The sequence below is a fragment of the Amblyomma mixtum genome, chromosome 7 (assembly GCF_055824585.1).
Source record: "Amblyomma mixtum isolate Tamu chromosome 7, ASM5582458v1, whole genome shotgun sequence".
Taxonomy (NCBI): Eukaryota; Metazoa; Arthropoda; class Arachnida; order Ixodida; family Ixodidae; genus Amblyomma; species Amblyomma mixtum.
The window spans coordinates 21,039,220-21,064,286 of NC_143018.1; the positions used below are offsets into that span (position 1 = coordinate 21,039,220).

Sequence of the window (25,067 nt, forward strand, 5' to 3'; positions counted from 1 at the left end):
TTTGCCGTGGCGCGGCGGTGCCACCATTGACCTTTAGTTGACCTCTGTGTGACGTCATGTGTGACATCACGCCGAAGAGAAGGGCGACCGACTCGTGCCGTCACAAGCCGCGGCGGTGCCACCACCGGCGCCTAACTCCTGCGCTCTCCGCTAGGAGCGCGATTGTGGCGTTACGCTGAAGAGATTAGGCTCGACTCACGTCGCTAGAAAGCAGTAGCTGTGCCAACCACCAGCGGCTTAACATTGCTTCGCGATCTCGCGCCGTCCTTGTGCGGCGGCGGTGCACATGAACGGCGGCCTGACTGGACTGGATTGTACTGGACTGGAATGGATTGGATTAGAATAGATTATATTAGATTAGATTACATTAGATTACATTGGATTGGATTGGATTGCATTGGACTGGATTGGATTGTATAACAGATGCATCGCCACAAGTCTAACCACAAGCACCACCACCAGCTACACTACCAGCTGAACCATGGCGTAGGTACGGATATTGCTTTCGCAATTACCGGGTTAACCAAGCTAAGCCACAGCGATTTTTTTTTCCTGGTCTGACTACAAAAAGCGTGACACCTCTGCTGACAACCTTCTTCTGACAACCTTCTGTCGACAACGATGAGGCATTAAAGGCTTTCGCCTTGAAATGCTTCGCCAATTTCATCTACGTTTAGATCACAGACCCTAGATATGTTCTTGTCGAAACGCTTTGTGTTTTGCGTTATTTCAAGTCGGTTGGACTCCTACGTGTTCGCCCGACGCGACCTGAAAGTTTGTGGCGTGCTCACTGCGGTCGACCGAGGACTGGCGCTGGTGCTCCTCGAGTATCTTGCGCAAGTGGCTGGCGGTCTGCGTCAGGAGTGAATTGAGCTCCTGCTGCACTGTCTTGTCGATGGGCGCCGAGTAACAGCACGAACTCTGCGTCGCGTGAGCGAATATGAGCAGCCATATTTACAATCTGCATTTTGTAGTACCAACTACTCAAGATGGTTCCACGGCTCAGATCCATGTGCTGGATCGTTTGCGCTTCCTTGCAGCAAGCACTTATCTATCAAGTTAACTGCACCTTCTTGCCATATTTTCTTGTTTTCTTGTCACACTTCCTTGTATCCGTTTTGCTTTGCAAACACGTTTAAATAAATGTGCGTGCATTGCGTCACAGTCTGTGGCAAAATGACGTGCAGGTAAAGCCAGAAGCGTTCAAGAGCTTAAACAAAAATTAAGTGGTCAAAAGTCCACAGTCGAGCCTTACCTGACCATCGCATGTACACAGTTGGCCCACCAGGTGGCTCACTGAGGCGTTCCTCATGCTTCTGCAAATAAAACGCCAGCGAAATTACGTAACCCAGGAGAAATAGTTCGCGATAGCGGTTACATGCCACAAGTGGGCACAGCAGGAGGCGTGGAACCCCAAACGCGTCGTACTGTGTAGATCAAATGTTTAGGGGAAACCCCCAAGGTGGAGTAGAATTGTATTAAGGGAAAAGTTACTCATTGACGTCCACCCAAGCGCAGCTATACGGCTACAAAGGAAAGCTATACAGCTTTCTCAGAAATTTTGCAGTTAAAGAAAAATTCGTCCTGGTCCGAGGTTCGAACCCGGGACCACCGCTTCACCGGAGCAGTCGCTCTACCAATTGAGCTAACCAATTGAGCTATTTCTGAGAAAGCTGTATGGCTTTCCTTTGTAGCCATATGGCTGCGCTTCGGTGGACGTCAAAGAGTAACTACTCCCTTATTACAAGTAATGTGTAGGTACTGTCTGGTGAGAAGGAAGTTAGAATCAGCTATGTAAGCTAAAATCCGCTTTTCTTCGAGCACCTATATTAACGCACCTACGCACCTGCGTTCACGTTAACTGGTGGTATGGGGTTACCTGCCGAATTGCAGACCACAGATATTTGATCTTATCAGCGACAAAACTTCCCATAGATGGTGGTGAAAACTTCTATTGATAATTACGGTGGGTTAGGATTACAGTAGTTCCTCGGCCTTAGCGGCAGCCCGGGCCCAACTGATTATCTACTTCTGTACAGCCGGGTCCGAGCTGAGCATCAAGGCCTGTTCGTTTTGTAGCGAAAGCTACACTACTAGATCTGGGACGCATTTCGCCGTGAGCCTCCGAATGACCTTGAAACGACCTTGAGATAATCATGGCTAGTGTTGCTATGCACATATACCTAATCATGTTTGACACACTTCGTGGACATCCTTTGACCTTGAACTTTGACCTTCAACTTCGGCCTTGACCTACAACCACTAACTTTGATCTTGACCTTGGCCTTTGAACTTTGATGTAACTTTGACACTTGACCTTGAAATTTGATCTTGAACTTAGCCATTGAATTTTGACTTTGCAAGTTGTCAGCAGAGGCAGTAAGAAAGCCACGTGGTAATCACGTTGTGTCATGTGATTCAGTTCACAGCTGTGACGTCAGGTATGGGGTATATATAACCAGAGCTGTGCTCTACTGACCGTCGATCAGTCTTTGTCTCCATCAATCCAATCAATGAATACGAATAAGCGGTTGTGAAGTGGTGGTGGGGGGGGGGGGCGGAATTAAGAAACAATGAAAGATGTGCCAAAGCTCAACCATGTTTAATCATGCTTATGTAGCTTTCGCTACGTGAAACCCGGCTCGGCAGAGTTGAACCGCTGCCGAACTTTTTTGGGAGTATTCTCTTCGGAGTGGCATGGTATTGTGTGTAGTAGATTAGAGTAGTTGCCGCATATTAGTCATCACGCAGTCATTTCCAGTCTTGGCGTCACGAGTGAATCAAGCAGCGGAAAAAAAAATCCATTTCAAATCAATTTATGCGTCTTTTACTGCCGAATAAACATCAGAACAACCACAAAGACCCAAACGATCTGCTCTTACTAAGTGCGAAAATTGTACGGGATGGTCTTTAGGGTAGACGTGCAGGCTAGTTGGTGAACCATGTATATTTAAAACAGCGCAAAAGACAGGGACACAGACAGAAAAGACACACACAGCGCTGACCAAAATTTGTTGCCACAGGAATTCAGCTGTACGATCCGCGGTGAGCAAGGGCTCTCGAAGCTGACGCTTGGCCGTCATGGGTTCCAGGTTTTTGTGCAGCTGTACGGATAGGGATTTCTGTATGTGTCCTCTGATCCTCATTTCATCGTCGCGCGTATTGCTGTCGCTGTTTGCCGAGAGCTCTTCGAGAGCTTCGAGAGCTCTTGCTCACCGCGGATCGTAAAACTGAATTTCTGTGGCAACAAATTTTGGTCAGCGCTATGTGTGTCTTTTCTGTCTGTGTCCCTGTCTTTTGCGCTGTTTTAAAGAATCATGGCCTTTAGGGTCACTTAAACGTTGCTCTCGAACTTGCGGATTATTTCCTTAGTCACGGTGGCCTTATTCTGATCACTGTGAAATGCGAAAATGCCAGTGCACTGATACAACGCCACGCATTAAAACAATGGCTGGTACGAAATGTTCTTACTCCCATTTCATGACGTACAGATTACCCTATTTCTTCTCCTGATCAATACAGTTCATTCCACGTCTTCAAACCAACATCAACACAATTCCCATGGGTAGCGTGACATGGCGTTCATTTTTGCTCGTCTGATTTCTCATCCTAAACCTCGACGTATAGAGCGGATCGGGCAAATAAGTGATGGAAATGTGTTCTGGGGTATCTTATATCAGGCAAAGAGGTGCGATGGAAGGCGCCCCCCCCCCCTCACCTGTCGCTGGGGATGCAGATGGTGGTGAGGGACGCGTGCACTGTCATGGTGAGCACGCTCAAGTTGCTCGCTTCGAACACCAGAGGGTAGTAGTGGTGCAGGCCGCGGACGGGGTCAAAGGTCAGCGTCATCACGCGCGCCGTCACGGCAGTGAAGGGCGAAGGCCGCTTGGCTCCCTTCGAACGGCCGTCCCTGCGCCAGAAGACGGCCACGTTGGTATGTACAGTCTTTGTCAAAAATATACAGCCCAAGGGGTTTGTTTCCAAACCATGTACCGGAGCTCTTAAGCCCATTTCACAATCCTAAGCTTGGGAGGGCTGATGACTTAAGTTCCTCCAGCCTTCGTGAGATTAGGGTCCCTGAGTACGCAAGAGCTAGGAGCCACGCTGCAGGGCACAGAAGCAGGACCCTTGAGCTGTCTACTTTTGACAAAGAGTGTACAGTCTTTGTCAAAAGTAACCAGGCTGCGTGGTTTGCTTCTAGCTCTTGCAGTAGAGCCCTTACAGCTTCCCTGAAGCTGAAATGGTCGTTAAAGGTAAGGACTGGGGGTCTTCTTACCTTCCAACGCCTTTAGACGTTTAGGAAAGCCACAAGGGCTCCACTATACAAGCTAGAAGCAAACCATGCAGCCTGGTTACTTTTGACAAAGACTGTACATTTCGCGCGACGAAACTGCAAGGATCATCACCATTCGTGAGGGCTAACTAAGCGACACGACAGTTAGTGCAAGCAACTAGAAAGTAAGGCGCCTGTCAGCCACAAACAACCCTTATAATTTGTTTCTGACAACAGTAAGATAATTGGATTCTGTGCATCTCCCCGCTCAGTTTCGCACTTCCCTGAACGCGGGTTCAGCTGGCGGCCATCTTTGCTCTTCACGTTTGCATTGGCAGATCTTCCGCTTTGGCTCAGCGTCACTGCCGCACAAGTTCCGATGAAAAGAAAAAGAACTGAAAGGACACTTGCTCGTCTTCCGTCTTGGAGCACCAGATTTCCAGGTGCAGTTCGTAGGTGGCGTCCATGAGCCGCACCCGAACCTGGGCAAGGGTTTGATGATGATCGTTCAAGGGACACAGAGGAGAAATTGATGCTCTCTTATATCGACAGGGTACCGTGTTCTAACCAGAAAGAAGCCACTATAACTGGAAACGGAGCTTTCATAAGCTAGAAAAAAAGAGAGAAGAAATACAGGTGTCGTCACTGCAGGACGATTTCGCGAATGAAACGCTTGCGTTGACGCAGATTCTTGGGCGCGGGTTCCAGAGGCTTACCTCTACTGCCATTCACTTGAAAACTATGGCAAACCGTTCTTTTCGTTAAGGTTGTCACGAGTTTGAAAGGCCTTGACGAAAGATTTTTTAAAGTCCAATTACAAAGGAATAAATGCTCCTTTTACTGCCGTGCAAACGTCACCATAGCCAGAAAAAGCACGATAAACAATTTTACCATAAAACAATAGTAATAGGAGTTATCCTTATGTTACCTTAAGATTGTGTGTGTGCGGTCATTTTAACATTTGTTTGCGCGCACGCACCACGAACACACACACACACGCATACACACACGCACACGCACGCACGCACACACACACAAACGCGCACACACACACACGCACAGACACACGCGGGCGCACACGCACAAACACACACGCACATATCAACACGCACGCACACACACACGCACATGCACGCACACACGCGCGCGCATACGCACAAACACAAACACAAACACTCGCGCACACGGACACACACGCACACGCACAAACACACACACAGACACACACACAAACACTCACGCACACGGACACACACACACACGCACGCACACGCACACACACACACACACACACACACACACACACACACACACACACACACACACACACACACTTATTTCGGACTGTGCTGTGCAGCCAACACTCCACACATTCACGCATGCCCGCCAACAGTCATCATCAACCTGACTACGCCCACTGCAGGGCAAAGGCCTCTCCCATGTCTCTCCAGCCAACCCTGTCCTTTGCCAGCTGCGGCCACCCTATCCCCGCAAACTTCCTAATCTCACCCGCCCACCTAATCCTAACCTGCCGCCCACTGCCACGCTTGCCTTCTCTTGGAATCCACTCCATTACCCTTAATGACCAGCGGTTACCTTGCCTTCGCATTACATGCCCTGCCCAAGCCAATTTCTTCCTCTTGGTTTCGACTAGGATGCCTCCCTGCCTGACACCTTTCCTTATTGGAATTTTATTGCTGAACTTATATAGGACTATGGTAGCTGTGCAATAGTTATAGATATATTCCAATATTTTAACATAACACTCTTCTACACCCTGATTCCGCAATGCCTGCATGACAGCTGGTGTTTCCACTGAGTCAAATGCTTTCTCGTAATCAATGAAGGCTATATATAGGGGTTGGTTATATTCTGTGCATTTCTCTGTCATCTGATTGATATCGTGAATATGGTATATTGTCGAGTATCCTTTACGAAAGCCTGCCTGATCATTTGGTTGATTGAAGTCTGAGGTTGTCCTGACTCTATTGGCGACTACCTTAGTAAACACCTTTTAAGCAGCGGACAGTAAGCTTATCAGTCTGTCAACAGTAGGGGAAACAATTTCGTAACGTTCAAACTGTGGGCCAGTCAGCACCTCTGCCTGTATGTGGTATCAGATAGGAGCACCAAACGTATGTCCTTACGTCGTTCCTTAGGAAAAGGTGCACCTCAAAGCGCACCGCTTCGTTCAGGTCGGTCTGGATGGAGTCGCAGGTCCGGGTGATGGGGAACGTCTTTGTCACGTATGTGCCGTTCAGCCGCTCTGCGAATAAGTGATGGCTGCAGTGGGGCTTACGCGAAGATCTGTTTAAACGAAATAGGTTCCTTTCATTATCTTCTATACGGTTTGGTGACGTGCTTGTACCGTGTGTGCGCCAGAACGTAGCCCCTGTCAGACAACATGTTATGCTGAGCGATCACAGTCATTCCGTGGCACCTACTGCGACTACTGGTATAGTAGTAATAGTAATGACAGTAGTAGTTGATGGGGGTTAATGGCGCAGCGGGAAATAAGGATATATATTGCATCAAACAGGAAAGTGGTGAAGGACGCCCCGCAGTGGCTTAGTTCTATGGCGTAGGCGGCTCAGCTTCTCAGGCCCCTCGGACTGAGCCGCCGAAGCATTCCGCCTACATTTAAATGTGGTGGCCGCATTTCGATGGAGGCGAAATGCGAAAAGGACTGCGTACTATGCGATGTCATCGCGTACTAAAGAACTCCCAGGTGGCGTTAATGAATCCGGAGCCTTCCACTAAAGCTGCCTTCTTAGCTTCATAAATGCATAGGAACGGTTCAGTTGGTTTTGTTGTTCTGTGTACCATCGGCTGATGTAGGTACGTACTTCTTAATGTTCCGCAGTACGTCATACACCGAGAAAGCAATGTACGTCACTGTTTTTAGGCGTCCGAAGTTCGTGTTAATGGGCTGATGTTTAATTTGTGCGACGCCTGAATGAAATGTGTTCATCACGTGACCGCCCTCAGCTTTAAATCCAAATTATTGAGCCCTGTGCACCCCACTCTCTGCAAGGCGCGGCCGTCCATGATGAACTTACTTGTTGGACCGAGGAGCACTTGGGAGTAGTACCTCGAATCACCTTGCATAGATACTCGTACCTGGTAGCGGCTAAAGCAGTGAAACAAAAAGTCATTTGTGACAAACGCCACCAAGAACCCTCGCGCACGCTTTGATTGCTAATAACGTCAGATAATTAGAATATTTGGGGATTAAATAGACCATTATTTTTTCCCCGTGCTGCTTGTCGCGATACATGGGCCACAGGATCACATTGTATGACGATACATCTTTAAATGAGCATGCCATACTTGTTTACCACAGCAGCATAATTTTCTGGGTAGTCGTAGTATTTTCTAGCACACAATCACAAGTTACAGAAACTGCGTTGCCAAACATGCTGCCAAAGATCGCTTCTCCCAGGAGCTCAATTAATCATTTTGTTGATATGGCATCACTAAAGTTGGCTGCGAAAAGCAACCCCGTATATGTGTGCGAATTTCTTAGTCTTTTCGTAGTGAATTTTTCATGCTTCTACCCAGATTTATAGTCACAAATGATAAAAATACTCCTCTGTCATCCGATCAAAACAATCTAGGCTTGGCTACCTGGTGGACATAGAGGATAAACTTAAAGCCCAAAACAAAGGCATGTAGAAAGGAAGACGCATGCGTCCTAATACCTAAACTTCACAATGCACGCTGCAGTTTATTAAACCAACTTAAGTAGAACTTAAGTACTCCGGAACCACACGGTACGATCAGTTCTCGCACATCAAACAACCGAACGACTCGTTCTGAAAGCGAAATAGAGCCAATTGACGCACCCTTCGGCGTCCAGGTAGAAGTTGTACAGTGTGTACAGGTCGACCACGAAGTCGACCACCACTTCGTGCTTCATGGTGTGGGGTCGTCTGTTAAAAGAAACGCCAAGACCACGACGTGCTGCAGTACGTACGCCAGATCAGAAGCACAACCACAACTACGACACGGTACAAAATAGTACAAAGGGGTCGTCACACCGAACACTACCAAAGCGGCGGGGCTGTGCTGAGGGAAAGCACTGAGTAGACGGAAGCTAGACACCGTAGCCTGGTCGTACAGAAAATCACTTAGTCGTTGATCGGAGGACTGGCTACTGCTAATAGCAAAGGAAACGATGTCGCAACCATGTTCGTCAGCAAGATAACGAACATCACTTTATTATACAAGAGCCTCAAGAAGATCGCTCTAGTTTTCAAAGCTGTACGCACTTCAAATGGGTTTGAGATATGCCGGTTCTCGCCAATCGCAATACATACGAAGACATTAGCCAAAGTGGGAGGCATCCCTGTCGCGACTGCCTACGATATCCCATTAAATTAGGGCTGTGGCTTCCACAAAACGTTCTATACGTGGACTGCTGCATGGTTGGCAGACGAAAGAAAGCTGGAGAATCACAGGAGCTGACGCGATTATAGTCCAGGCCCGACAGCCAACATTAAAAGAGCTGGCCAACCACGCACGGTACTTTCATTAGAAAAGCCTCGTTAAGCTCTCTTTCCGAATGACAGGATTCACAACCGTGTTCGTAAGCGTTCTCATCTAGAACCTGTTGGTGTTTGGTTGGCGACCTTTCTTTCGCAAATCAAAGCAGCGAAACACATCACAACCAAAGAGGGCAAACATTAAGGACCTTTGCATTGACCACTTACGGTAGCCAGCAAGAGACACCACAAGATAGGTTGATGTGATACTAAGAAAAAAAATCAGAAAAATGCATTGACTTCCTATTTAGGGAACTCGTTCTAAATGTTAGTTTTTGGCTTTGGGCTACAGTTCGTGTAATGAGTCGACCAGAACACAGTGAAATGTACAGAATTCTGTTATGGACATGTTCAGTAGACTTCTAGTACTCGAAGTGATTTAAAGAAATAGCACGCGAACTTGCACTTACGAATGTGAGACGCTTCTAACTTCGGACACATTCGTTTATGGTTTATGGGGGGTTTAACGTTCCAAAGCGACTCAGGCTATGGGGACGCCGTAGTGGAGGGTTCCGGAAATTTCGACCACCTGGGCTTCTTTAACGTGCACTGACATCGCACAGCACAGGGGCCTCTAGGATTTCGGCTCCATCGGCGGTCGAATTTCGGTGGAGGCTAAATTTTAGAGACCCGTGTACTGTGCGTTGTCAGGGACACATTCCTGAAAAGGCTGGAAGGAAAGCAGCTACTCCGACGTGAAGCTGACATGAGAGATCCCTCAGGGTTAATTCTCCAAAAGAAACAAACGGTGTTCATATCACGATATGATTAGAGACTGGATCTGCTTCACTACTGACACTGATAACGTTGTAATACTCACTTATGAACGAAGATTTTGGTAAAAATCGGCTCGTCGTGGACAGCTGTGCACTTCCCTGGTTCGATTTAGCAGTCTTCTCCGTCTTCTCCGCGTGCTGGCGATGGCTCGTGATGGTTGATGATGATGATGATGATGTCCTCGGGCTGAATGGCACATACCCACGGCGGGTGATTGGCCAGGGTGCATAGCGGATACAAACGCACTCATGTACAGAGAATGGAGTATATTTAAATCTAAAATTTTGGGACGCAGAGCTAGAATTTGTACAAAACAAAAATACGGAGAAAGAAAAGTTGTGAATTCACATTCTAGCAGAGGAATCTACCAGATGAAATTATATAATCGTGAATAGAATCGAGCACTGGTTTCAGGGCATATCCCTTGGCGCTTGCCCCGAAGGATAAGAGAATCGGAATAGATAGAGGAAGCCCAAGCCGAGCGAGGGGGATCTCCAAGTAAATTCTACGGAGAGCAGCGAGCCGCCGGCAGGAGAGGAAAAAATGTTCTATAGACTCAATTTCGCCACAAGACTCACAAAGGTTGGATATCGAAAGCCCCGATCGGCATAAATAAAGATTTAGCCGCGGTATCCTGCAGCGCAAAAGGGTCATGGACACCTCACATTGCCTCGAACTGCACATCCGCACACTCCAAGGAAATGCCAGGTGTTGAAAATCCGCTGCAGCGAGGAGAGGCTCATGGCTCAAGGTGTGGAAACGCTGGAATCGCTGAAAGCGTGCTAGAGTCAAGTGAACAGTATTTGGGACGAAAGGGACAATAGGACCATCAAGGGCAGACTTTGCTAAAAAATCAGCCCTCTCATTAGAAACAATGCCACAGTGTCCAGGGACCCAGTGAAAGCGAACTTCTGAAACATGTGGAGGAATAAAAAATTGAAGGGAACGGCTCATAAGAGTATCACTCGAGGCTTCGAGCGCTGCCAAAACAGAAAGGTTGTCTGAGAGTATAATAACCCGAGTGATACTGCAGGGAATCCTTATTAAGGCCAACTCAATGGCCAGAAACTCAGCTACAAAAATAGGGGTATAGTCAGGGGCCCGAAATGAGTAGCTCCAATCAAGAGCCCTTGAGTAAATACCAATAGCGGCCTTTTCATTTTGCTGGGAGGCATCTGTATAGACGGCAATATGGTTAGGAAAATTGTCTAGGTACTCCTCTATAAGCCCATTTAACATATTGGCGGGCAGGTTCTTAGCATTCCTTGGGAAGGTGTTATCAAAGAAGACTGCCGTGTCAGCCCGCCTGTGGTTTACTAGTACTAAAGATCTCATTGAAACAGAAATATTTGACAGCAGGGAGTTAGTGAACACCACCTGAGGGAGCTTATATCGAGACCAGGGAGTACCAAAGAAAAGAGTTGGGTTCGTTGTAAATATAGGGTTAGCCAATCCTGGAACAGGCTCCAAAGACCTTAAAAATGTCCGCACAGTGATAAGCTCAAACCGGGAATTGAGATCAGGTAATCGCGCCTCCAAGTACAACACAGCATTAGCTACTGATTTAGGCAGACCTAAGCAAAGGCGCAGAGCGCGTCGCTCCATAACAAACAGGGGTTCACGCTTGTACTTTGGGCACCCGGAAAAGAGAACGGAGCCGAATTCAAGGATTGGCCGTACATAGGTCTTATAAAGAAGTAGTAGAGTGTCTAGTCGCATACCGAATTTTTTGTTGCTGATCCTCACCAACCGGCCAAGGGCACGCTCACCCTTAAGCGCAATGCTTCTAATGTGTGGCCGCCAGTCTAAATGCGGGTCATATATTATACCCAAGTATTTTGTTGAATCAACTTGCGGGATGAGGATAGAGTGATACAACAGAGAGATGTAAAGAGGGGTCGCTTGTGGGAAAAAAAGGACGGCACACTTGTTCACATTTAAAGTTAACTTTATGCTATCTAGCCAAACTTCCAGAGCATTTAAATACTCTTGCAGTAATTGGTACAGGATATGAATGTCTTTGGCAGAAGCGAAAAAAGCAATATCATCCGCATACACATAAACTTTTACAGCTGGGTGTATAGGGATATCACGCATTAGTATGTTAAACAATAAAGGAGAAAGAACGGAGCCTTGTGGGACACCTCTAGACTGGGCGTATGTTGAACCTTAGAACAAAAGAACGCTCTATTCTTTAAGAACTCTCCTATCCACGCAAAGAGGTACAAAGGAGGTTGTACAGTAGCCAGTTTATGAAGCAAAATGCTGTGTTCAACGCTGTCGTAAGCCTTTGCAATATCTAAAGTAACCAGAGCTGACACCTCATTTTGCCTCATAGCAACCTTAATACGGCTCTCCAAGTCTATGTGCGCTGTCCAAATCGAACACCCCAGGCGGAAGCCAATCTGAGCCTCGCTAAAACCTTGAAGACTCAGAATATGACTCGTGAGGCGGCTGAAGATTACCCGCTCTACAAGCTTAACCAAATTTGATGTGAGAGCAATCGGCCGAATATTGTCGAGATCAAAACCCTTCCCCTGCTCTTTCAGCAGTAAAATAATTTTCGCTGTTTTCCAATTTTGTGGAATCCAGGCTTTTTCCAAAGACCAGTTCACAATCTGCAAGAGGTACGGGGCAAAGTCTTGCATTAGGATTTTAAGCATGCCAACTGTTACTCCGTCAATCCCAGGGGCAGCAGATTGCAGGCAATTAACTACAGTCGCTAAATCAGATACAGATACCTTAGTGAAGTCTCCACCCAAATGAAACGGGGTTGATGGAAAGGTAGTGCGAGCTCGAAAGCGCACAGCAAGGCCTTGAGCTATGGACTCTAGTTTATCTTTTTCGTCCCGAGGTGGCAATACTGTGGACTGAGAGATGTGAGAAGAGGGCAGCACATGAGTACGTTCCATGAATCTATAAAGAGACTTCCTGTTGACAGGATTAGACAGATAGGTGTTCAGGCTGGCATTGTAATCATCCTTAGCCTTAGATATTGTTCTTTTAAAAGAGGCTGCAAAGAATTTGTAGTTTATCCAGTTCTTTGGGCACTGGTTGTGCGTTAGACTCTTCCATGCAGCTTTCCTTTGACGATAGGCCTTGTCGCAGTCGTCATTGCACCCCCTGGAAGGAGTCTTATTTTCAACGCCTGACCGGACTGTATAGACTGCTCGCCGAGAGGCGTCTAACGCAGAATTTAATACTTGAGGGCCCCCGTCAGATTTATCGGAGGGGGCAACAGACGAGAGGGCCTCACCTAGAAGGTTCTTGAACAGTGTAGAATTTATAAATTTTTGTGGCGAACAAGTCGCCCTGACTGGACTGCACGCAATAGTGAAAGTGATTGGGGCGTGGTCACTGGACGTACCGCAGTCAACTGTACACCACGAAGATACCGCTGTACCATTAACTGCTAGCGTTAAATCAATAGCGGATCGAGAATTAGCCCTCATGTAAGTTATGGCGCGACTATTGTAACAGCACACGCCGTTTGTTGACATCCAAGACCAAAGTAATTTCCCGCTAAAGTCTGATCTGAAACCCCAAATTACATGATGAGAATTGAAGTCCCCAGCTAGAACTACTCGTCTGCTGTTGCGCAGTAACGCATCGAGCTCATCCGTCCTACGGACTCCTGCGGGGAAGTAGATATTTGCCACCGTAACAGGGGCGCACTGCGGAATAATGATTTCAACGGCAAGTATCTCACAATCAGGTCTCATAATTTTGTGAGACACTTTAGCACGATGATACAGTTTCGTTGAAATCAATGTTAGTAAGCCCCACCCCTGCCGTTTGGGCATTCCAAACGTTCCGTTTGGAACGTTTGCTTATATTTCTTTTTCCTTCTTTCACTGAGGCAACAATTATAGAAGCTCAAAAAGTTACACAGAGCTGTTAAGAGTTTTTAACACGAATATTTAAGCGCTAGCTGTAGTCTGAGAACAACGGATACATTCCACTGCGAAGGATGCTTTGAGTGAATGAGTCAGTGACTGATATAGGGGAAGTGGGGCAGAAGGATTACATTTGACGCTCAGTGCTTACTTCGAGCGCAAATTCCCAGAGGGACAGCATGCAGCGTGGGCCGGGTTCAACCCATGAAAAAATATTTTAGACAGTCTACAGACTGTCCATAGACTTTTGTCCATAAAGTCTATAGACTCTCTATAGACAAATCCTAGAGAACGGTATATAGCAATACAAATGCTCTAGAGAGTCTATAGACAATGTACAGATTTATGGCCATACACTTCTAGTAGAATTTCGTCTATAGACAGCCTATAGAGCATGAATGAACAAAAAGAAATATCTATACGAAGGCAATAGAGTCTATAGGAACTCTATAGACTGTGTGTAGACCATTTTTATAAGGGAAGCGCCGTTACTAGCATGCTGTAGTCTACTGTATATGGTGACATACAGCCTTTGTCAAAAGTTTGGAGCCCAGGGGGTTTTCTTTCGAGCCACACTGTGTCGTTCTTAATGGATCTCTAGAGCTCCAAATTTCCTGGACACGAGAATATTTCTGGTACTGCCTCCTGCAATAGGTAGGACTTCCATGAATGCTCCTAGAGTCCGAATATAAAGCTTAGAAGTGAACCTCCTGGGCTCTAAACTTTTGACAAAGACTGTACGTCTTCAGGTGCTTTTCTTGGGTTCGCAATATCAGGGGCTGTACCACAACATGTGCTCTACTGTTGGACGGGCATCTGTTACACCTTCTACTGTGACACGTGACTGTTGCCGCTTGGTTCTCGCCGTCTGTCTTCAAATCGACGTTCTCGCGCGCTAGAAGCTCATGGTGAGTGGCTTTCTAGGGGGACTGCCATTCGCCAATCCCATCTGTAGTGAGCGCGTATACCGATGCGAACCAAGTGGATCAAGACGTGTGGAATTCTGACCTAAACTACTATGCGCTCCTCTCCGATGCTCGAGTGTTTGCCGGCTTTCTAAGCAAACACTTTCACTTATGGAAGTGACAGCTGGACTTGGACTTAGCTGGATGCAGTCAAAACTGAAAAAAGAGCCTCTGAACCGAAGAAACTTTCATAAAAAATTTTGGCAGAGGCTTAGCTTAGTTAAGCCCGGCAAGTTGCGAAAGCAATAGCCCTGGCTGCGCCTGGTTAGCCTGCTGGTGTGTCTTGGTAGTGCTCTTAGTAAAGCTTATTTATGAAAGTTTTGCCCATTTGTTTTACATGGCATTATACTCGCCACACGAGGGCCCTCACGTGCTGGGAGATTTATGCGTGCCTCGGTCGCCAAAACGAGCGGCTGACGCTAACGGATGATTGTCTAGAAGCTTCCCTCTTCTTTCACTCCCACTTCCTCCCTTCCTGTACGGTGCGGTTCGGGGGTCCACCGAGATGACAGAGAATTTCCTTTCCTCAAAAAGCGTTGCGTTCAAATGACAAGGCATCGCGCCGAACGGGTGGTGGCGTTCCTCCCTTCCTTTGGTTCGGGTGTCCACTGAGATGACAGAGTTTTACTGCGCCACGCCTTGCCCTTTGAACGCACCGCTTTTTGAGGAAAGAAAATGGCGCAGTAATTCTCTGTCATCTCGGTGGACACCCGAACCGACCGCTAAGCGCGCCGCGCGCGGCAGGAGCGGGAGTTAGGCCGCGCTTGGTAGCTGCGGCCTCGCTACGCGACGGCGCAAGCTTTACTAAGAGCACTACCAAGACACACCACCAGGCTAAACAGGCGCAGCCAGGGCTATTGCTTTCGCAACTTACCGGGCTTAACCAAGCTAAACCTGTGCCAAATTTTTTTATTTCTTCCTCGAAATAACGGCTCACGTCGTAAAACAATGAGCTGGGTGAGCCATGGATTTCACGGAATATAGAAACGTTTCACTGCATTGTCTGTGGGACACGCTTGTTTTGTATATTTCCGACTTAGCCGTTCGGGCGCGTTCGCCCCGGTAGACGCGGTTGTTTCTTTTTCGGACTTTTCCGTCCGAGCTGAGACATCGCGTTTCCATGATGAGTTTGGTTTCCTGAGCTAGCCTTCCTGACCACCGAAGCTCGGCGGAGACGGACGAAAGCGAGGAAAGGGAAACTTCCGGTTGCGATAAGGAACGTCAGCTCGGATGCGATAACGCTTGCTGACGCTGTGTCCGACCTCCTGCCTGCTGAGCGACGTCCTGAGCGGCGATCAGTGTGGAGAGCATGCCGGACCCTGGCGCAACAAGGCTGCTGCGGCTGAGTGCCGGAGGCCCCTGCGGCGTCAAATGGAGGCCCACGCGGTTTGCAACGGATGTGGTGGAGCGATATGTGTGCTCCCTATGCGGGGTGATCCAAGGAGCACCCAGTTGCTTCCGTGCGGACACACGCTTTGCGAGACATGCAAAAGCGCCAGTAGCCAAGATGGCGCGGGGGGCGTCTGTCCGCTGGACCAGGAACGCTTCTACGAGGATGAGTGCAACAATACTGTGTTGCCTGCAAGAAAGATTGGTACCCTCAAGGTGAGGCTCCTTCAGCTGAAGAGTATTTATGCGATTAGTGAATGAAGTTAGGTTTGTTGCAATATTGTGCTATTGTAGGATAAAACTTTAAAAAAAAACAGCAGTTGTTAACATTAGGTCACGGTTCGCGGCGCACTGTGTTACTTCGCTAGCCAGCCACAAAAGTAAATGAAATAAGTTTTGTAACGTTTGACTTTATTAAACAAGTAAGGTGCCAAATTCAAGAGCTTATAACCTGTTTTTGTCTATATTCTTGTTTAGGCGACAAGAGAATTTCACAACGGACTACTTTTTTGTCGTGAGGCAATTCCGTGCGCCGGTCCTGAAGATCGGCGGAACTTCACTGCATATAGCAAAACTCGTACAAGATCACTCTGGTTGTTCGGCCGCTTTCACCGAGATGTTTTACATGCCAGCTAGAGCATAGGATCGGTACTGAATCTTTTTACGTATTACTTTCATAACTGCGTGAACGTTTAGAATTTAGAATATGGTTTTCAGATGTTTGTTATTCGGTTCCAAGTCGATTCAAAAGATTGAGGTATCGACAATTTACGAATATTCGGAACCGACCGCGTCCCGCAGACTATCGTAAACCCGACCGATGCAAAACCGCAATATCACGGGCAATTTTTCGAGTAAGTAATTTAAAGCGTCAGGGACACGGCACAAAGGCACCCGCTTCGCTTTCTTCTCCGTCGTTTATCGCCCGGATCGGTCACAGTCGTTGTCTGCTATGCTTGCATCCTGTGCCAAGTTCCGAAAGGGGGCCTTCTCATACACTACACTTCATGAAAGCGAGGTGAGCGAGCCCACGGTTCGAACAATGAGACTGGGAAAGAGCGCGGTTTCCTGTCTTATCATTCCATAATGTCGTTCACACTTTGAATAATATATTTCCTTCTGAGACAAAATGTTGGAGCAAGAGCAAAAAGAGCATCTTCATGTGTTTTTCTTAATATTGTTTGATATGTTTAAGTACCTTCAATTGAAATGATTGTTTTCTTCAATATTTGTCCCCCCGCCACAGTGGCTCAGTGGTTACGGCGCTCAGCTGCTGGCCCGTAAGACGCGGGTTCGATCCCGGCCGCGGCGGCCGAATTTCGGTGGAGGCGAAGTTCTAGAGGCCCGAGTACTGTGCGATGTCAGTGCACGTTAAAGAACCCCAGGTGGTCGAAATTTCCGGAGCCCTTCACTACGGCGTCCCTCATAGCCTGAGTTGCTTTGGGACGTTAAACCCCAATAAACCAAACCAAACCAATACTTGTCTATACCTGTTAGCTTGGCTTTGCACGTTAGCAGTTCTCAATGACATGCTTTATTCTTTAGTCCGTAGTGGAATGAATACAGCACAATCGGTACGATAAGAATCGGCAAACGGCATGCACAAGCGTGCGCAAGATGGAGGAGGAGCGGGGGCGTTGATTTCAATTCGTTGCTCTAGAATAGCAGCTTTCTGTGGACTACGACACAAAGCGATACAGGCTTCGGCATTAACTGAAGTCTTGCAAAGTCGTGATAAACGCATCAGTGCACAGCGCTAGTCATGCATGGATCGCTATTGCGTCTCTCTTGCGTGCCTCTCTTCACGCATGTCACAAAATTAGTCCCAATAAATATCGCACTTTTTTGAGCAATTTATGCAGTAAATAGCCTATATAATGTTTCGGGAATAGCCTTGCTATGCGTTTTCAGGTATGGTCACTTCAGTCTTTGCCTGTTACAGAGAGAAAAACAACAATTAAGAGCTGCACGTTCTGATCATGTTAGCTTCTGCGTTTTCACTTAACACTTCAGCAAAAAAAAAGGACGAAAAAAGGCCTCGGAATAAAATTTACAGAAAAAAAAAGTGGAAAGGGTTTGAGGCATTAAATTTAAGTCACTGTTAACGTAACGATGTAAACTCAGGTAAAAGTGGAACACCGAAAACATTTTCTGGCAAGACAACTGGTAGAAAATTACTTCATATCTGCAATGTTTTTGAATGATAACGTTTTTTTTTTTGACTCAAGCTTTTCCCTGAATACTGTCGCATACGTTTTCGCAATAAGCAACGGTTGCTATATTTGTTTTTTTCTTCGGTTCATCCAGCGTTTTAGATATACTCTTCGTTCAGTGCAAGGATCAGATCCAATGAATAATAGCTGATTACAAATAAACTTCTGCATGGCTTATATTCCGCACAAAACACTCAATATTGAGGAATTTTCTATAAAATATTGAAAATTGAAGTATGACATTAGGCGGTAAATAGGCGGCGAAAAAACACTTCTGCGAAGAAGCTAAAATAGCCATATTTACACACTTACTAACGCAATCCGTGTCAATAATAGAGATAAGTCTTCGAATAGCAATGCCCAAAAAGTTTTGAATTTTTTTCACGCATTTGAGCAAGTGCCTTCGATTCGTGAGCTCATATAAGGTCCCCTTTTGTCATTCGCAAGAAAATAACAAAAAAACTCCTTCCAAGTGGCTCCTCATAATAGTTGAACACCGTTTATCATTCCCAACGCCGATACACAGGAGCAAGCGATGCAGCTTTACACCAGCACTGCACCAACAGTTTGCAACGTTGTTCGCTTGTCTATTACCTTCTGTACTCGTCGTTAAATAGCTCGGTGCACACGGGTGCTGGTAAATACTCTTCGACTCGAAGTAATTCTAAAGAGGAATCGCTTTTATATCTTTTTATCTCAAGGCCTTCTGCTGGAACGAGGGCCACGGCTGCCGATTCACAGGAGCCTTGGCAGACGTCCTGCGACACTACGAGGAGGACTGCTCCTACCACACCGTCGAATGTCCGCGGTGTGGCGACAGCGTCCCGCACGCTGGTCTGGCCCCGCACTACAGCGTCGGTTGCCACGGTGCCGTGGGCACTGCTGCAGACCACCGCGAGCCACCTCGGAACGACGGTGTCTTCGGTACTCGTGACGTCACAGCCGCCCTGGAAGAGTTCAAGGCGCTCCTGAGGGAACCTCAGCAGGACCAGCTGCCGGCACTGCAGAGCAAGATGAACGAACTCTCCGAGGAAGTGTCGAAACACGGTTGCCTCCTGAGGGAAATGGGCGAGATGCTTCGGCGGATTTCTCCGGAAGAAGATCGGGAAAGCAGAGACCGCATGCCCTGGCGAGTGGAGCAGAGACACATCCTGCGAAGACTGAATGTCTTAGCAACTGAATCGCTGGCCCGTGTGCAACATGCGGACGCACCGGAAGCCCTTCGCACGAAGATTCCCGCAATCTTCCGTTTCTGCACTCAGCGACGGAAATGGATAGGCATACCCCCCTCTTGCAGCCTCTTCCAACTAACGGACACTCGCGGGGGGCCTGAAGCCGTTAGTTATGGCTTTTCTCTGACCAACATGAAGACAATTGATCAACGTATCGTTGACGGCGGCAAAGTTCTTGGCGAGGTCACTCAGTGGCACAGCGAACATGTGTATTTCACCATGGCTGTGACCGTAGAAGGCGGCAAGGACTTGTTGGAAATTTCTTTGCGGTTTGGTCACACCCTCGAGAGCGCATTTCCGCAGGTATCTGACTTGAAGGTAACTATATGTAGAGGCTACAGGTTGATGCGTAAGGCGGATGAGGTTCAAGCACGACCCGATGATCTTGGCTGGCAACACACATTCTACGGTACTCTCTCTCGAATCATTAAAGACAGTGTCATTGAGGATGGGACTATGTTCATCGAGGTCGAGTTTACAGTCTAGTCAGTGCTATCTGGGGCTGCTAAAAAGAAAACAAATTATGAAGTGTCCTCGACCAAACGACCAGTATTCTAGGCGTTTGTGTTTAGAACAAATATTTATTTGGGTCATGTCTGTTTTCGTCTCCCCTGGCACTGGTTTCTGTCGCGCGTATTTAGATACATAGATTATATCGAGAGTAAAAAAAAATAAAAAATAGAAATGTGTTCAGGGAAATTCAGACCGTTTCTTCCCACATTTTGGCTGCAGTGGTGAGCACTGCCGCGGACATGTGACCTGAGGGAAACCCGGCATGGCCGAAGGGCTAAATTCTCGTTGATGTAAACATACTCGGGAAACTCTTACGGGTTCCCAAATGTGTGAACAAAATAAAGACGAACTGCAACAATCTCTTAGGGCAGCATGGCTGGGTTGTTGATTTGTTTTTTTTTTATATTTTTGCTTATGATATACTGTTGGTCATTGAAGACCAATTGTGGGAGGTCACTTTAGGAGCAACAAATGAAGCACAAACCAATTACGAACGCCCAGCATTTCGCTTAATATACACGAAAAACGGATGTAAAACACATGAAGCAGTAAAAGCCGAAAAAAAAAACCACTTCCGAGAAAAATATTCAGTACACTTTCTTCAAAGCCAGCGAGGTTACCTGCTGAAAACACATCTATTAGAATTGCATTCCAGATACTAGAAAAAAAAAAAACACAGGATAGCACTTAACTCCGCTCAAGAGCGGAAATGCGAAAGCCTTTCCCTCTCTTCTCTTTCACCCTGTATATTTAATTTTTTTTTTCATTTTGTATTTCATCTTTTTGGTTGTTTTTGTATTTCTTGTTTATTTTCGATCAGCTTTTCCTTTTTATTGTTGCGTTTTTGTTTTCATTTTTTTTCTTTTCTGCTTTTTTTCATTTCATTATATACATGCATGCTGCTTATCAGCTGTTGCTAAATCAACTTTTACATTTTATTTTATTTACCCCAGCACTTATGACTGACAGTTCGTGCAGACGACTTTCGTCCACAGCTTCAGTCCAAGCCGCTCATGAACCAAGAAAGGCTTACGCCTTAAAAAAAAAAAAAACAATTGGTTGAAAATTCAGAGCGGGGGAAGTGCATTTCGAGGCAAGCAAGATGCCTTTGTCGACTTTGACGAACTACGCGAGGATGAATGAACGATGCTTACTCGACACTTATTTCGTGAGTGCACAGCAGAAATACGAGCCTCAGTCTACCAATCATTCTTCTGCTATAATTATACTTGTACTATACTATACTATACTATACTATACTATACTATACTATACTATACTATACTATACTATACTATACTATACTATACTATACTATACTATACTGTACTATACTATACTATACTATACTATACTATACTACACTATACTACACTATACTACACTATACTACACTATACTACACTACACTACACTACACTACACTACACTTAATATACTATACTAGTGTGGGATTTGTTCACGTGAGAGTATACCGTGCGTGCCGCCTTGGCCGCGTTGAGTGTGTTAACGCACAAGTGGTAGCGCCAAACGAGAAAAAATTAGCCGACGCTGAAGCAGCGATCGAGTATCGAGGGTTAACGCACCTAACATAGGTCGCCGGTTCGAATCGCTGACGCAAGCTAGGCTCTAACTTATATGATGTAAAGGACGACGAATCGTATGACACCATCCGGAACATTCTGAGGCAAACGGTTGGCCCACAAATTTTACAAGGATATCGGGGCTAAGTGGCTCGAGTTTGACGCCTACCAGAGAAGGATATGAAATTTTTATCGCTGGGAGTTTTTTTTTTTTTTTTGCGAAAGCAATACTACTTGCACTTTGCACGGTGACCACAATCGTGCCGCGGCGGTGACCACCGTTGACTTTCATTTGACCTTGATTGCATTAGTTGGATTAGATTGGATTACATTACATTGGATTGGACTGGACTGGATTGGATTAGATTAGGGTAGATTACATTGAATTGGATTCGATTGGACTGAATAGGAGTGGATTGGATTGGAATGGATTGGATTGGATTGCATTGGATTGGATTGTATAACCGATGCATCACCACAAGTCTAACCACAAGCACCACCACCAGCTATACTACCTGCTTTACCATGGCGTAGGTACGGATATTGCTTTCGCAATTACCGGGCTTAACCAAGCTAAGCCACAGCGAATTTTTTTTTGTAGCCCGTATGAGGAAAGGTGAGAGACGAAAACCTGCGTTCCAGTGATGATTTCATTGGCATGCTGAGGAGAACCTGCGCTTATTCGCGTTCTTCGTCGCTATCGCGCTCTGCGCAAACACAGTTGGAAATTCGCAACGACTTTTCGCACTTCTCCCGAACAGGCCGTTTTGCCGACAGATGCCTCATACTTCGCCTCAGAATAAAATTCTTTTTTTCATGCATTGTTTTACGCTTTGTTATCACCTCACATTCAGGCATATGTCTTTGCAAAATGCACTCCCCCCCCCCCCCCCCCGTTACAATGCCCTTGTGGTGCTGCAGGCACTTGAATATCAAAAAAAAGAATAAGTAGATCAAATAAATAAAAATAAATTGAGCTCCTCCGAAGCGCTCGGCTATTCTTGCCTGCGACTGCAGCTATTTCTCATCCAAAATTAATCAAGAAATGTTGTGTGATCCCAAATGCAGGCATCTGCGTTTATGGCCGAAAAGAGAAGAAAACCAGGCAGTGCTCGCCTCAGTGGGCTATGCCTGGGCTATGGCTCAGTTCGCTCAGCTCGTGGTGGACACAAAAGACGCGCCTCGATGTCGCGCAGATAGTTACTCACTCAGCTGTGGCCTTACGCGGGGAATTAAAAAAAAATAAAAAAATACAAAATTTATGATACGCGGGAAGGAGAGGAACGGAGTTTCGAAGAAAAAAAGGAATAATTAAACCGCGCAAAATGAAGCTCGGCTGAAAAAAAGAATAAAAACAAAAAGAACTTAAAGATATGAATGCGAATGAACCAACAACAACCGATAAAGAGGTGAAAGACGTTTTGGAGTTGAGCCTTACGTGTTCAAATTCTGGTTCAGCCACTTACCTTTCCGCTCAGTCTAAATCAGTTCTAGATCTTACATTCACCAGTCCTGGAATTGGCATAATGAATTGGTCGACTGTTGATTGCGGCTCCTCAAGTGACCATATACCTGTTCGTTTTGATATCTTATGTCGTGTAACTCCTGCGGCTCGTCCGTTGCGGACGCATGTAAATTATGATAAATTTGAGACGATGTTGCGCTCTGCCCTCGCGTCAGTTTCTAACATCGCCGAAGATCACCAGTCATCAAGCATATGCCTGGCTTTAGAGGATTGCCGTAAAAAGTCGGAGTTCCTGGTGCGGCCCTCAAATGGGAATTCCTCTAATCATTGGTGGAACGCGGACTGTACGAGGGATTACAGGCGGAGGAAGGCAGCATGGAAAAAGCTTCTTTATAACCAATGCCCAAATAACTGGAAAGATTATAAATTCATAGCAGCCACCTTTAAACGCACAGTCTCTCGTGCGAAAGAGAAATATGACTCTGAACATTTTGATTTTCTTTCAAAGTCAGGCAACCGACGGGCATTATTTGGCTTTTTACGGTCCAGGAAACAGGTCCTGCCTTCTCGTGATTTACAGTCCTTAGTGATGTCTCCAAAGGAAGCTATCGAGGTGGTTGAATCAATTGCCGCGGGCTTGCATAAGCGGTTCTCGTCTCTATTTCCTTTGTGTCCCGTGTTGTTTGCGCACAGGACGCCAGATAATTATTTCACTAAAGTCACTCTTTCGGAGCTTTCTCAAGTTGTTCAAACATTACCAGCTTCTGCTCCCGGTCCTGATGGTGTTACTTCAAAGATGCTCAAGATTCTATTTGAGGCGTCTCCGAACTCTTTGTTACACCTGGTCAACTATTCTATCAAACTCGCTTGGATCCCTTCTGAGTGGAAGCTGGCCAAGGTGATCCCTTTACTTAAAAACCAGGGCGGAGGCTATGAATTGGAAAATATTAGGCCTATTTCTTTAACATCAAACGTGGCAAAATTAATAGAAAGGGTGTTACTTATGCGGGTTTCTGCCTTTGTGGACCGCAGAACTATTCTCAGCCCGTGTCAACTCGGCTTCCGGCCGCGATGTTCGATATGGCATGCACATGTAGATCTTGAGAGTCGTATTCTTCTAGCTCGTCGTCAACGCCTGTATGCTGCTTTGGTTACGCTCGACGTCTCTAAAGCTTATGACAGTGTAGAGCATTCCATCCTAATACACAGGCTACAGTCCCTCCAGTTTCCGGAATATTTAGTTGCTTGGATATCTGCGTTTCTCTATGACAGGGAATTCTTCTGCGTCCTTAATGGGGTAAAATCTGAGAGGTACAAACAGACGAGAGGTGTTCCGCAGGGAGCTGTCCTTTCGCCTGTGCTGTTCAATATTCTCATGAGCTCCATTCCTCTCCACCACCATGTTCGCACTTACGTCTATGCGGACGACATAGCATTTTTTGCGGCTGCGCCTGATATACATTCCCTCTATGATCAGTTGCAATCATATTTGAGTTCTCTTGAGCTCTGGTTGAGCAGTTTACACCTCTCATTAAATGTTAACAAGTGTGCCGTCCTTGTTTTTCCTCTACAGGATCCTGTCGTGCTCTCTCTTTCATGCAAATTTCAACCAATTCCTCAAGTTCAATCCCTAAAATACCTGGGCGTCATTTATGATGACAAACTCACCTGGCGGCCTCACATCGACCATGTTGCTGTAAAAGGGACTCGTGCCGCTGGCATGTTACGGAGGTTATGTAGTCACAGGTACGGCATGCGCAGGGATACGCTCCTAATGATTTACGTATTGTATGTTAGGCCAATTTTAGAATTTGGCTCTGTGTTGTTTTCAGGCTCGGCTTCATACAAACTTCGTCCTCTCATCCTTTTGGAGAGGGAGGTGCTTCGGATGTGCCTTGGCGTCCCCAAATTCGTGGCTACCAATGTGATGTACCTTGAGGCCCGCATTCCTCCTCTGTTAACCCGATTTCACTTTCTAACTGTGCAGACTTTCCTCAAAATCTTTGAATCCCATTTTCACCGTTCGCAAAGCATTTTCTGTTGCCAGCCGAACTCCTTTTTTGGTGTCCACTGGCCTCGTTTTCATACCCCACAGGTTGTGTTCGTGCAAAGGCTGCTTGAGCCTTTAAACGTGCAGATTTACAACATCCTTCCAGCATTAAGCAGTGGGTCCTCTGTCCACATTGTTTTCGACAACATTTTTCCTCAAAACGCGAA

At 46.4% G+C, this 25,067-nt stretch overlaps 2 protein-coding genes, 1 long non-coding RNA gene and 1 pseudogene across 4 annotated transcripts in view; 1 reads left to right on the top strand and 3 right to left on the bottom strand.

Moving 5' to 3' along the window:
* The window catches only part of DCP1 (decapping mRNA 1), a 174,514-nt gene that overhangs the window by 72,362 nt on the left and 77,085 nt on the right, over positions 1–25,067 (bottom strand). The window lies entirely within an intron of this gene.
* Positions 730–6,703, bottom strand: LOC149335191 (protein FAM135A-like). The gene is made up of 6 exons (XM_089553595.1): positions 6,621–6,703; positions 6,421–6,556; positions 4,685–4,755; positions 3,719–3,910; positions 1,256–1,316; positions 730–921 (listed from the first exon to the last, which is right to left on the bottom strand). The coding sequence occupies exons 1-6, from the start codon at positions 6,701–6,703 to the stop codon at positions 730–732; spliced, it is 735 nt and encodes a 244-aa protein (XP_089409721.1).
* On the bottom strand, positions 7,129–8,258 carry LOC149335192 (uncharacterized). The gene is made up of 2 exons (XR_016284473.1): positions 8,119–8,258; positions 7,129–7,403 (listed from the first exon to the last, which is right to left on the bottom strand). It is a non-coding gene; the product is annotated as an uncharacterized LOC149335192 (long non-coding RNA).
* LOC149335193 (uncharacterized) lies at positions 15,705–20,162 on the top strand (annotated as a pseudogene). The gene is made up of 2 exons (XR_016284474.1): positions 15,705–16,060; positions 18,759–20,162. The product of XR_016284474.1 is annotated as an uncharacterized LOC149335193 (transcript).

Excerpts from the sequence above, each read along its gene's own strand:
- LOC149335191 (XM_089553595.1), bottom strand. The coding sequence starts at position 6,703 with ATGACTGTGATCGCTCAGCATAACATGTTGTCTGACAGGGGCTACGTT. Across the intron at positions 6,557-6,620 it reads TACAAGCACGTCACCAAACC|CCATCACTTATTCGCAGAGC; the intron begins GTATAGAAGATA and ends GCCCCACTGCAG. Across the intron at positions 922-1,255 it reads TGTGTACATGCGATGGTCAG|AGTTCGTGCTGTTACTCGGC; the intron begins GTAAGGCTCGAC and ends CACGCGACGCAG.